This window comes from Perognathus longimembris, chromosome 1 (assembly GCF_023159225.1).
Source record: "Perognathus longimembris pacificus isolate PPM17 chromosome 1, ASM2315922v1, whole genome shotgun sequence".
NCBI classification, from domain to species: domain Eukaryota; kingdom Metazoa; phylum Chordata; class Mammalia; order Rodentia; family Heteromyidae; genus Perognathus; species Perognathus longimembris.
The window spans coordinates 69,632,914-69,646,480 of NC_063161.1; the positions used below are offsets into that span (position 1 = coordinate 69,632,914).

Sequence of the window (13,567 nt, forward strand, 5' to 3'; positions counted from 1 at the left end):
CATGACTTGGCTTTGCCAAGGCTATCTGAACAAATGTGCAGGAACAGCAGGCCTGGACCGCAAGTCCTCCCAATGTCCTCGGAACTAAGAAACAAATCTGAGCTGAAGTTCATGATACAGAACTCTCCCAGGCAGAGCACAGGGTCTGAGTAGAGTCTCAAGTTGGTGACAATGGCTTTTAGGAGTTTGGCAGACATCGCATGGTGGTGGGGCAATGACAGGCAGGACAAATCCGAGTTGGCTTGTAATCCTAGCTACTCAGGAGGCTAAGATCAGAGGCTCTCAGGTCGAAGCCAGCCCAGCAAAGTCCCTGAGACTCATCTCCTGCTAAGCACCAAACAATGCTGGAAGTGGAGCTGTGACCCAAGTAGTAAGGCTAGACTGGAGCATGAATGGTAAAGGACAGTGCACAGGACCTGGGCTCAAGGCACAGGATGGGCACACAAACATAAAAACAACCCTTAGAGCTCTGAGATTCCCCTATCCAGGGCCTGCACCTGATGGGAACCTGAACCCAAGGGGAGTAAAGCATGTGGCCACAGGGCCGCTCTGGAGAAGCAGGCTGAGGTGGAATAGAAACCTGGGAATGCAAGTCCCCAGAGGAGGCCCAGTGCTTGCCGTCCGAGGCTCCCAGATGGGTGTCGCCGCCCCCCCCCACCCGCACGCGCACACTGGGGGGCCGGGAGGGTGGAGTGGGCCAGCTACGAGGGGCCCCTACACCCGCGCAGAGCCTGTGATTCGGTGGCCCCGGACTCCCGTGGGATGGTCCAGGGCTGGGGACAGAGCGACAGGGCTCATGAAATGATTATGTCCTATGCCCAGCCGCCCCGGCCGCGTACCTCCCTCCCAGCCTCAGTTTCCCCACCCAGAAGACAGGAAGGGGTGCCCACGGAAGACTTCCAGGGGAGCCGAGGGCTCTGATATCCAGGGCGGCACCCCATACCCAGTGGTGGGCAGAGCTTCGATCGCCCCTGCTACACCCTGCCGGCGAGGCCCCGCCCCATATCCCAGGGCCCCGCCCCGCGGGCCCGGACTGCAAGGCCTCGCCCCTCGCCTCATAGCCCTTCTCGTCTTCCCTTGGCCCCGCCCCGCGGGCCTGGACCGCGAGGCCCCGCCCCCCGCCCACGAGGAAGCGCTGCGGGGCCAGAGCCGAGTCGGCGCGTCGACTGTCCAGAGTCCGCGGCCGGAGCGCCCCGAGGTGAGGGGTCGCTGGGCCCGGGGGGGTGGGTCTGGGGTCGTCTGCGGGTGGGGGCTCTGGGTGTGAGGCGCTGCCCGACGACGAGGGGACGCGGAGGGGAGCGGAAGAGACTGGAGCGCGGGCTGCGGAGCCCTCGGGGCGGCCGGGTCCCGGCGCGCGCCCGTCCTCTCCGTGCCCGGACCCCACCCTCCGGCGTCGCCCCGCTACTCCGGGGCGCGGGGCCCCACGGCCAGCCGCGTCTCCGCCGTGCTCCCGCCTTCGGTGGCTGCGGCCGGGAAGTAGGGGTCCGGGGTCCGGGCCGGGGGTTCCCGGGCTCCCCGGGGTCGGGGTGGAGGCTCCGCCCGTCCCGGGAGGAACCGTCCTTCCCGCCCCCCAGCCAGCCGCGACTCCGGCCCCCGGGTCCCGACTTCCTCACCTGGGAAATGGGGTCTGTGTGCCGGACACGGAGGCGACCCCCGGGGGCGACCCCCGGAGACCTGGTGATCCGGAGTCCCCTTCCCAGGCCCAGCCAGGGAGGACTGTGTGACTTGGAGGGATTCATGACTGCTGCCGGGTACAAAGGGAAGAGAAAAACAACCCCAAGGACCCAAACTTCTCCGGATCCCTTCTGGGCCCGAGACAGAGAGAGAGAGAAATGTGCAACCGAAAGTTCTAGGTTAACCCGGGCCAGTGAAGCAGCTCCTCCGCGTGTCCCTGTGCATCACCTGTCAGCCGGTCGTCTCTCTTGAGCCATGTCTCCAGCCCTACTGTTGGGTGGTTAGTTGAGATGGAGCCTCTGGGACTTGGCCTGGGAACCAAGATTCTCCAGATCTCAGCCTCTCCAGTAGTAGCTAGGATTACAGGGATGAACCACAGCATTGGACAGAAGTTCATATTTGTTCCTCTTTTCTTCTTGCTTGCTTGCCCAGTGCCCAGTGCATGGGCAAGCATTCTAACAGAGCCCCATCCTGAGCCCCCTAAACTACCAGTGCAATATACTCTGCATATTTGGCGGGGTGGGGGGGGCTCCACTGAGTTCGAACTTGTCACTGTTGTTTAAAAAAAAAAAGGCTTTTGTGAGCATTAACATAATTTTAAAAATGCTCAGATGCCTTAGCACCACAAATGCTACTCATGACCCCAAGGTTGTCAAGATTTTTGGCTTTGTTGGTCATGGGGATTGAACTCTGGGCCTGGGCGCTGTCCCTGAGCTTTATTGCCCAAGGCTAAGTAGGCTTTAATGACTTGAGCTACTACTTTACTTCCAGGTTTTTTGGTGCTGGAGATAGGAAGAAGTCTCATGGACTTTCCTTCCTGGACTAGCCTCAAATCTTGATCCTCAGATGTTTGGCCTCTTTTCTGATTTTTATTAGCATAAATTAATTATACAGAGGGCATTGTGATATTTCTATGCCGACATACAATGTACTTTGATCATACTACCTCTTATACCCCAACCCCTCCCCCCCTCTTAACAGATTTTGGTGGAATATATATATATGTCATATGGCATGTATATATAGTATATATATTCTGTATGGTTGTGTATATATACCATATCATATATGGTGGTGTGTGTATATTATGTATGTGTGTGTTATATGTGTATTTTATATATCTGTGTGTGTATTCATACTTATAAGTACTTGGTCGTATCCAACCCCCTTCTCTCTCTCTCTCCTTTCTCCCTTCTCCTTAGGCCCCTCTTCCACAGTTGCTGAGTTGAGAGTTCAGGTTGGCAGCTGAGTGGAGTTCCCCACTGCCCTGCTGGCACTGAGTTTCAAGCGTGGGGTTTTTTTTTGGGACTCTGTGGGCTGCTGTTGTGGGGCTTCGGTAACTGTTGTGTCTGTTTTCTGATTGACCTGCCCTGGCTAGGAAGACTACTAGGGCCACCACTGAGTTTGGTGTGCCCCCCCCACGCCCCACCCCAGGCTGCTCCCGGCCCCAGCCCTAGGCGGGCGCACAACAGGAAGTTGAGTAACGCCTAGCCGTGTGCAGGGTGACTTGCTGGCAGCTGGAGCTGGGCGGAGACTTCCTGGCGAGCACCAAGAGCCAAGACCTCGCTGCAGGCTACGCCTGCCGCTTTAGCCTTCAATCCTGCACTGAGCAAACCTGGGACTCCGGGATACATGAGGGGGATTGTGGGCTGAGGCCACCCAGCCCTGCCTGCCAGGAGCCCAGAGACCCTAGAACTGGGGAGTAGCTTGGTCTGTGGCTGTGTCTGGCTGGTGTGCAGGGGGCTGTGTGCTCCTGCTGGAAGCTGGAGGCTCTGGTCCTCTCTGAGTACTGACTCCATTTGGAGCAGTACTCCCATCCCCCTCTGGAAATTTTCTTTTCTTTCTCTCTCTCTCTCTTTTTTTTGTTTTTGTTGTTGTTTTATTTTTTGACAGTCCTGGGGCTTGAACTCAGGGCCTGAGCACTGTCCCTGGCTTCTTTTTGCTCAAGGCTAGCACTCTACCACTTGAGCCACAGCACCACTTCTGGCTTTTCCTATATATGTGGTGCTGGGGAATTGAACCCAGGGTGTCATGTATACGAGGTGAGCACTTTACCACTAAGCCATATTCCCAGCCCTTCTTTCTCTTTTTTAATGGTTAATTGGAGATAAGAGTCTCATGGACTTAACTGCCCAGGCTAGCTTTGAACTTTGATCCTCAGATCTCAGCCTCTTTTGAGTAGCTAGGATGAAAGGTGCAATTCACTGGTGCCTGGCCTCTATTTGCTTTGCTTTCAGTTAGGGTTTCCTGCTTTTTACCCTGGCTGGCCTTGGGTCTTGATCCTCCTGTCTTATCTTCCCAGCTAGCTGGGATGTTCAGTGTGTGCTGCCATTCCTGGCCATTCAGGACCTTTCTTGTAGACTTGTGAGGAGGAAGAAATAGGGGTGGAAGGCCAGGGGTGGGGCACTTGCTTGGCATGTGGGAGGCCCTGGGCTCCATCCCCAGCACTACAGAAATCTAAAACAAACCTATGGGCGTGAATGGGAGCCCTGCCCAGGCCGCCTCTTCCTCCCCAGGACTTGTGGCCAGGCCTGGTGTGGGTGTGCAGGTGGAAGCCAGCACTGGCACAGCCTACATGGTAGGTTGGAGGTTTAGATAAAGTGCTAGAGGCCAGGGCCGGTGAGGCCCGGAAGGCTGCTTCCTGGGTCTAGCCACAAGATGAGAGCCCTGAGGCGCCCCGTCAGGGCTCCCACTTCCTCCTCTGGAGGCCAATCTGCTGGACCCTTGCTGTTTAAGAGGGTGTGGAGGTGAAGGAAGTAAAGAGGAAATGAGTCTTCCTCCCCCTCCTCTTGTCCCCTCCCCTGCCCTTTGTAAGGTTCTGGGGCTGTCTGAAGTCATACTAAAGTGTGACTGGCTGGCAGTAGTGACCTAAACACGCTCTGACCTCACACAATGCCTATGGCTATGCATGTGCCCGTTCACCTCCTCCCTGCACACACCTGGCTCCTCCAGGGCATAGGGGCTGTGGATAGGGGCAGCCATGTACCTGGCACACTGAAAAGATCACACCTGATGCTGGCAAAGCAGGCTCTGCTCACCCACAGCCCTTCGTGGGAGAGAGGCTGGGGAGGCAGCTGTAAAGGCTGGCGCTCACTCTGAGACCCAGGGGTTACGGGGGTTGGGTGTGCGTGAGTCACGCCGATCATACCTGGGGCCTGAGCCTTGTGCACACACATCCACAGAAGTCCCTTCAGCAAAGGGCAAGTGGAGGAAACAAATGTGCATGACACCTACAAATGGATATGCAGGCAGTATGACTATCCCATGCAGCCCCGGGGACTTTCCAGAACATTCTGCCACATAGAGAAGCAGGAGTTAAGCAGGAAGTGGGCGGTGCCATCCAGTGCCCTGTGTCTCAGGGTGGCTGGGAGGGCTGAGGGAACACCATTGTGGGGGCCTGCCACAGCAGACTCTGTGCCCTTGGATCTGCCTCTGACCTGGCCAGGGAGGACAGTTCACAATGGGTAAACTGAGGCTAGGTGCTGTTACCTCCATCGTGGGCCATAGCTGTCTCTTTATGCAGCAGGTGTGATACAGCTCTGCTTCTTGCCTCTCCTCCTCTCCCTGTTTTAATCTCTTCAGGTCCTGGGGCTTGAACTCAGGGTCTGGGTGCTGTCCTGAGCTTTATTTGCTCAAAGCTAGCACTCTACCACTTATGCCACAGCTCTACTTCCAGCTTTTTGCTGGTTAATTGGGGATAAGAGTCTTATGGGCTTTTCTTCTCTGGCTGACCTGGAACAGGGATTCTTAGACCTGAGCCTCCTGAGTAGTGTTATAGGCCTGAGCCACTGGCACCCAAGACAGTGTCACTGTGTAGCTGGGCTGTCCTGGAACTTGTGATCCTCCTACCTCAGCCTCCTCAGTGGAGGGATTATAGGTATGCACATCAGGCTTGGCCTTAGGTGCATCACCTTCCTTTACCTTTTCCACACCCGGCATTGTGCACGTGAGGAAATGGAGGCCAGGAGAGGAGCTAGGCCCACACATCCAGCAGGCGCTGCAGCCCCCCACCCCCCATCTGCCAATGGCAGGAGTGGGTTTGGAGGTTGTGTTTGCTTTGAGCTTTTCCAAATAGGCACATCTTAGACCAGAGCAGGGGCTGTGGCTTGTAGGTGTGAAAAGGTGGACACAGATGGCTTTGAAGGTTGTGGTGTGTTTCAAGTGGTAGAACACCTGCCTTGTGCAGAAAAAGCCAAGTGAGAGTGGGAGGGAGTTCAAGCCCCTGTGCCAGGTTAAAAAAAAAAAAAAAGGCCAGGTATTGGTGACTTACGCCTGTAATCCTAGCTACTCAGGAGGCTTAAATCTGAGGATCACGTTCCGAAGCCATCTGCACAGGAAAGTCGGTGAGACTTATCTCCAGTGAATCAGCAGAAAACCGGAAATGGTGCTGTCACTCAAAATGATAGAATCCTAGCCTTGAGCAAAAGAGCCCAGGGGACAGCATTCAGGCCCTGAGTTCAAGCCCCAGAGCCAGCACCAAACAATGCCCTGATGACACACCAGCTGGACAGGAAAAGCATGTGCAAAGGCCAGGGGGCCTGTGGGTTCTAGGCCGGTCCAGGGCAGCGCGGTGCCCCAGGGAGAGATGGTAGTGGATAGCCACTCGAAGAGCTGGGGAGGGGGTGAGGAGGCAGCACTGAAGGAGGGGGGCAGTAGCCCGTGCCCCAACCTGGGCTTGGGTTGGTCCCCTGCCCCTTCCCAGCAGACTCCCCAGAGACTAGAATTGGGTCTCTGGGCAGGCGGGGAGAATGTGTTCTGTTGGGCATCACCAGCAGTGCTAGGGCCAGACATGTGGTCTACTTTCACATGCCCTCCTTCCTCCAGGTGCACCACCTGTGTCTGTCTGTCCATCTTTCCACCTCTGCTGCACGCTGCATGGTTGGCAGGGTTGTTTCCATATGCGCCGCCCTGTCTTCTGGATAGGACGGGCCTGGCCAGGAGCCTCTGCGGGGCCATGGCTTGCTCTGGAAAGAAGCATCTTGGTGCAGCCCACCTCCCATGGCCGCCTGTCCCTCCCATACTCCCTGGACATGGCTGCTGTCTGCAAGGAGGGAAGCTGAGGCCATGTGCTAGGGTCTTCCCTTGTGTGGTGGGGTGTGCAGCCAGGGGGCCTCACCTGGTGATCTGGTCCTGCGCAGGAGCTAAGAGCGGCCATGGCATACCACAGCTTTCTAGTGGAGCCCATCAGCTGCCACGCCTGGAACAAGGACCGCACACGTGAGTGCTCGCCACCCCCAGTGGGTGGGGATCCGCTGGGGCGGGCAGGGGTCTGGGCCCTGCATTAGCTCCCCCTCCACCCCGAGTTCCTCCTGGGTCCTCTGGGAGGGGTAACAATGAGGTATCCAGAACAAGGGCCAGGTGGGGAGGGGCCGGGCCCTGTTGGGGTGCTGCATCATGGGGAGCAGGGCGCGGGGGGGGGGTGTGCACAGGAAGTGGGAAGAACTGTAGGGGCTGTGCACAGAAGTACATGCCTGTAGTCTCAGAACTGGGGAGGCTGGGAGTTCATGCTCAGCCTGGGCTGCATAGTGAGAGTCTCCAAATCAAATAGTGAAAGAGGGACTCAGAGGGCAGGAGGGAGGGAGGGCAGGGGGGAGGGAGGGGTGGGAGAAGGAGCTCATGCCATGGAGCACCTACCTGGGGGGCAGAGGGGGAGGGAGTAGGAAGATATTATCGAAAGGCAGGGGTACCAGGTTAGAATCGGTGCTCAGAAAGACCTTTCTGGGGGTAGAAAAGGGACGGAGGAGAAGGAAGGAGGGAAGGCTCCCTGGGTAGAGCTGGGTCTGGAGGGGGCATTGGGCGGGAGAAGGGGCAGAGGTCATGAGGTGTGGTGAGGGCGCCCCAGCCTGAGCCCTGTGAAGGCACTCAGGAGGGGGGCCATGATGGGAAAGGGAACTGAACCCTACCCTTCCCCGCCCCCCCCACAGAAATCGCCATCTGCCCCAACAACCATGAGGTCCACATCTATGAGAAGAGCGGGGCCAAATGGACAAAGGTGCACGAGCTGAAGGAGCATAATGGGCAGGTGACAGGTGCGTCAGGGCCTGGCCGGTCTCCCCAGTCCCCATAATGAGTGGGACAGGAGCACTCCAAACTCTTCCCCCAACACATCCCTGGCTTAGGTCATGCAGGGGTTGTGGGCTTCAGGAGAGGCTTGATCCAGCAGCTCCACATCGCCACACATTGCTTTTTTTCTGTCTCTTGACTTTGCCCATCTGAAGGTTCGGGAGAATTGTCAGGCTCTCAGACAGCAACCTCAGTCTGGGAAGGGAGGTCGTTTATGGGGGAGCAGCTTCATGCAGTGGAAAGACCTTGAAGTGGCTCCCACGACCCACCCACCACAGCGCATGTGGCTTCAGCCTTCCCCACCCTGTCCCCCCAGGCATTGATTGGGCCCCTGAAAGCAACCGCATCGTGACCTGCGGCACCGACCGCAATGCCTATGTGTGGACGCTGAAGGGCCGCACATGGAAGCCCACGTTGGTGATCCTGCGCATCAACCGCGCCGCCCGCTGTGTGCGCTGGGCGCCCCGTGAGAACAAGTTTGCAGTGGGCAGTGGCTCGCGTGTCATCTCCATCTGCTACTTCGAGCAGGAGAACGACTGGTGAGTGTGGGGAAGGAGAGGAGGAACGGGGGAGGGACACGCCAGGGACTGTGCCCCGACATGGCAAGAACTCGGGCGGCCCCTCAGTCCCCCATGGGTAATAGACAAGGCCAGTGCTAGTGCCACCTCCCCTGCAGCCCCCAGGACTGTCTCGCCCGCTGGCCTCTTGGGGGGGGCGGGCCACTGGGAAGCTGTGGGGGCTGCCTCCAAGCTCCTGGCTCTGCTTTTTGGTGTTTGTGTGTGCGTGTTACTGGGATTTGAACTCGAAGCTTTGCATGTGCTTTGAGCTTTAGGTCATTTTTAGGTTGGGTCTCATGCCCCAGCCTCCTATCTGTGCTGCCCATGCAGCTGGAACCACAGGCTTGCTCCACCAGGCCCAGCTTGTTGATTGAGATAGGGACTCTCCTTTCTCCTGGACCAGCCCCAACCTATGATCCTCCTGGTCTCTGCCTCCCAAATTGCGGGGCAAACAGGGATCTCTACATAGCCCTGGCGGGTGTGTGAGACTGGGCATCCTGACGTCAGGATCGAGGCAGAAACGCAGCTTGGCTTTGGGAGAGCTGAGTTCAAATCCCATGATGGCTTGCTAGCCCTGTGAGACATGCAGGAGGCAAGGCACACTGATGGGATCAGCAGGCATGGCCGCTGGGACTACAGAACGCTGCAGGGTCCCAGGGGTGCCTGGAGTCTCAGGGCGCTGAGGCCCGTGGTGCTCACCCCGTGCTCACCCGCCCGTCCCTCTTGCCCCCTGTGCCCAGGTGGGTGTGCAAGCACATTAAGAAGCCGATCCGCTCCACCGTGCTCAGCCTGGACTGGCACCCCAACAACGTGCTCCTGGCTGCTGGCTCCTGTGACTTTAAGTGCAGGTGAGGTGGGCAGCTGTGCAGGGGCGGGGCGCCCCAGGAGGTGGGCGTCGCAGGGCATGTCCCATGCCACCTCTGAATGCCAGCAAGGTCCTTCCCAAGCCTTCCTCTCCTGCTTCAGTAGACTCTCTCACCCAGCTGCTTCCTGGCTTGTCTGGAGAATGAGCGGTGTCCTGATTCATACTGAAGTGTGAATGACTTGGGCTGGGAATATGGCCTAGTGGCAAGAGTGCTTGCCTCGCATACATGAAGCCCTGAGTTCGATTCCCCAGCACCACATATATAGAAAACGAGAAAACGGCCAGAAGTGGTGCTGTGGCTCAAGTGGTAGAGTGCTAGCCTTGAGCAAAAAGAAGCCAGGGACAGTGCTCAGGCCCTGAGTTCAAGGCCCAGGACTGGCAAAAAAATAAAAAAAAAGTGTGAATGACTGGTAGACTGAAGCATAGGTCCACGATTACCTTAATCCTATATGATAAAGTGTCTAGTTTTCATTCAGATCTTCACTTCTGGACTTGAATCTCTCTTGGGTACTGAACCCCAACTCTAGCTCCTGGCAGACAGCTCCCTGCCCCCAAATCCTTCCCTAGTCTCTGTTTCCCTTTGGGAATCAGCAAACACCAGAGGCCCTGGGGCTGAGGATGGGCCTGGGCAGCTAGTCAGGAGGTGGTTGGTGTGTGGGAGAGTGGGGATGGGGAGGAATGGAGGGTGGGGCCTGCAGGAGGGACTGTGCTACCCCTGGAGGTAGTGTGAATGGCTGGCTCAGGTTAGGGCCCAGGGGTCCCAAGATGTCAGAGGATGCTGAGCTGGGAGACCCCTGGGCCCCCATCTTGCTACTCAGGGGGGACACTGAGGCACAGGCTTGTCGGGTGAGAAGACAGCCCATGCACTGACCGTGGTGAGACAGCCCCACAGATGCTCTGGAAGAGGGACACTCTTCTCAGGTGAGATCTCTCCCACAGGATCTTCTCCGCCTACATCAAGGAGGTGGAGGAGAGACCGGCCCCCACCCCATGGGGCTCCAAGATGCCCTTTGGGGAGCTGATGTTCGAGTCCAGCAGTAGCTGTGGCTGGGTGCACGGCGTCTGCTTCTCAGCCAGTGGGAGCCGTGTGGCCTGGGTGAGCCACGACAGCACTGTGTGCTTGGCGGATGCGGACAAGAAGATGGCGTGAGTCCAGCAGGTGGAGGTGGGGGCCGAGGGAAGCCAAGCCCCAGAGCAGAAGGGCATGGCTGACCTCCTCTCTCCCTCAGGGTCGCCACCCTCGCCTCGGAGACGCTGCCACTGCTGGCCCTCACCTTCATCACCGACAACAGCCTAGTGGCAGCGGTAAGCTAAGTCTACGCAACTCATCCATTCTGCCCTCACTGCTTCCCTCTGTCCCTTATCCATTCATCATTCACCTGTCTATCCATCCATCTATCTACCCATCATCCATCACTCACCTATCATTCAACCATTGTCCCCCCATTATCCATCCATCATTCAACCCATCCATCTATCCATCCATCTATCTTCCCATCATCCATCACTCACCGATCATCCATCTATTGTCTCCTCCCCATCATCTATCCATCCATTATCCACCCACCCATTATCCATCCATCCATGCTTCTATGCATGTAGTAGAATAGGTTAGATTATACTGCAGTAACAAAAAAATTCCCAACCAGACTGGGTATGGTGGCACCACCTTATCCCGGCACTCAGGGGGCTGAGGGAGGAGGAATGTGAGCTTGGTGCCAGCTTGGGCTACTTGGCTACAGCATCTGCAAACCCTTAAAGGACGGGCCTGTGAGTGGAAGTGGACACTGTGTCCACTCCACGGGCTCTCCCATCTGCTCACATGGATGCCAACTTCCTTCTCACTCCTCTGCAGTACAGTACGGGGCTGCCAGGCAGATGAGGCTGGCTTCCCTCCCTGGGCCGGGGGCGGAGTCCTGGGGCATCCCCCACAGGCTTTGTGGGAGGCAGGGCAGAGGGCAGCCCAGCACTTGGGCCAGGTGCGAGGCCTTCTCCGCGGCCAGGCTGGGGCCCGAGCAGGCCTGGTCCATGGCAGCAGTGGGGGTGGCCTCTCTGCTGGCCCTGGTTTCCCCGTGGGGTGGTGGCCGGCGCTCCGAGGACATCTCCTGGGTGACCTCGATCCTGCTGCAGGGCCACGACTGCTTCCCGGTGCTGTTTACCTACGACAGCGCCTCCGGGTCGCTGAGCTTCGGCGGTCGGCTGGATGTACCCAAGCAGAGCTCGCAGCGCGGCATGACGGCCCGCGAGCGCTTCCAGAGCCTGGACAAGAAGGCGAGCTCAGAGGGCGGCGCGGGCGCCGGCGCAGGCCTGGACTCGCTGCACAAGAACAGCGTCAGGTGTGGGGCGGGGCCTCGGGAGGGCGGGGGGCCTGCCTGGCTGCTCCAGAACGTCAGGTGCGGGGTGGGGCCGCGGGAGGGCGGGGCCGCGGGGCGAGCCCGTGGCCGCCCAGGGAAATGGGGATGGAGCTTCCCGGCGGGGGCGGGCCCGGGGGAGGGGGAGTCCTTGGCTGCTCAGTAGGGGCAGACGGATTGGGCAGATCTTCCGGTGGGCGGGGCCCGCCTAGGCAGCTGGACTGTCCGGCTCTGGTGTGGGACCACTGGTGCCGCAGAATTCAGGCCTTGATTGCTAAGAGGCCCAGGGCTCTCAGCCGCAACTGCTGGAGGGGAACATCTGGAGTTGCACAGAAATAGCACTGGGTGAATGATATAAACAGTGGTGCCTCGACTGTGGGCGGGGCCCATTTCCTTCTGGACCAAGAGCCCTACTACAGTCTCCACAAGACTCAGGGTGGGACAGAAGCCTCCAGAATACCAGAGCTGCCAATTGGAAAATGGCCAGATTTCTGATCAAGCCCCTTCTGCCAGTCAAGCCTGTGTGGCCACCTTTCTTGGCAGAACTCTTCAGCATCATCCATTACACCCTAATGGACCCATCCATTTCTAGCTTTTTCCTCTGGCTTGGGACAGTAGTGGCACTTTATGCGTCCCCTAGACATATGTGTCCCTCCTCCCCACCAGGCCTTCAGAGTTGCGTCCCACTGGCCCAGATTGCCATGCTTGCCCGGCACACAAAACAGTCTGGGAAGTGGAGTTCCCTGCAAGCCCCACCTGGCACACCTCATGTTGGTGCTTAACATGGGAGTAGGTTCCCCCAGAGGTTTGGGAGTTGCTGGCAGGCAGAGGCCAAGCTCTGAGCCCTTCATTCTCTAACAGCCAGATCTCAGTGCTGAGCGGCGGCAAGGCTAAGTGCTCACAGTTCTGCACTACAGGCATGGATGGTGGCATGAGCATTTGGGATGTGAAGGTAAGGCCTGCTGCAAACCCCACTTCCTGCCAGGCCTCCAGAGTTGAGTGCCCCTACTTCTCCTGTCTGGAATCCTTGCAGGAGAAAAGCCCTGGGATGGGAAGAGGGGGAGGAACAATGGCATCCATCCCGTTGACCTTTGAGCTTCTATAGAACGTCAGGATTCAAACTCAAGTCTGCCCTGTGATATCCCAGAGAAGGGCTGGGACTGAGAGCATCTGCAGGGCAGCTGAGTCCACTTGTCCATTCTGCCTCCCTGCAGAGCTTGGAGTCGGCTTTGAAGGACCTGAAGATCAAGTGAGCTATGGGAAGAATGCTGTCCTTGTTCCACCCATGCTGCTGAGCAAAGGACCAGAGGACAGGAGGGACCAGGGGACAGAGGCTGAGGGTAGCTTTGCTGAATGCTTCTAGGTACCAGTATAGTCCCCATGGAGGGTGGGGTGGGAGCTTTTCTTACCTATTCAAAGAACATGTGCCTTTCTCTTTCAAAAGAAATGCTTTCATTTATTGTAAAAATGCTCCTAAAGCACAATGCTGGTCATGAACTGAAGGGAGGTAATAAATGTGCAAGAGTGGTTTGGCTGCCTATGTTTGGAAGGTTGGTGTCCACCCGGCCTGAAGCTCCATGACCAGTCCCTGGCCTGCAGCCCAGCCCCAGGAGGCACCTTTTAAAGCTGGCAGAACATAGATCTTTCAGGTCATGCTTTTTGGGGAACATTTGGCTGGTTCTAAACTTTAATGGAAACACTTACAGTTGTAGGGAGTTGGGTTTTGATAAATCCCCATAATTTTTCAGTTAAGATCTTTCCCCTATTTCCATTGTTCCTAGAGGGTAGTTCTTTTTCCCTTAGTCACAGACTTGGTTATCTCTCACCTAACAATCTTTTAATCTAAATAATGAATTACAAAGACTTCTTAGAGTAGTGGAATTCTATCTGATGAATAAAATGTTATCTAGGCAGATTAAGCCTGCCCCAGCCCCCAATGTCTGCCTAGTCTCTAACACTAAATCATTCTGCATGGTGTCAGCTAACTGCAGCACACTCACACACACCCCCTCTACACCCAGCCGCAGCAGGTGTGCTGGCCTGAGGACCATGCAATA

The 13,567-nt window shown here is 57.2% G+C and overlaps 1 protein-coding gene across 1 annotated transcript; it reads left to right on the forward strand.

Annotated features, from left to right (window-relative positions):
- Window positions 1–1,104: 1,104 nt before the first annotated feature.
- Window positions 1,105–13,036, forward strand: Arpc1b (actin related protein 2/3 complex subunit 1B). Its single transcript, XM_048368005.1, has 10 exons — window positions 1,105–1,198; window positions 6,813–6,891; window positions 7,599–7,703; window positions 8,054–8,276; window positions 9,035–9,142; window positions 10,099–10,305; window positions 10,389–10,464; window positions 11,290–11,495; window positions 12,372–12,462; window positions 12,725–13,036. Exons 2-10 carry the CDS (start codon window positions 6,828–6,830, stop codon window positions 12,761–12,763), a joined length of 1,119 nt encoding a protein of 372 aa, XP_048223962.1. The 5' UTR covers window positions 1,105–1,198; window positions 6,813–6,827; the 3' UTR covers window positions 12,764–13,036.
- The last annotated feature ends 531 nt before the right edge of the window (window positions 13,037–13,567 follow it).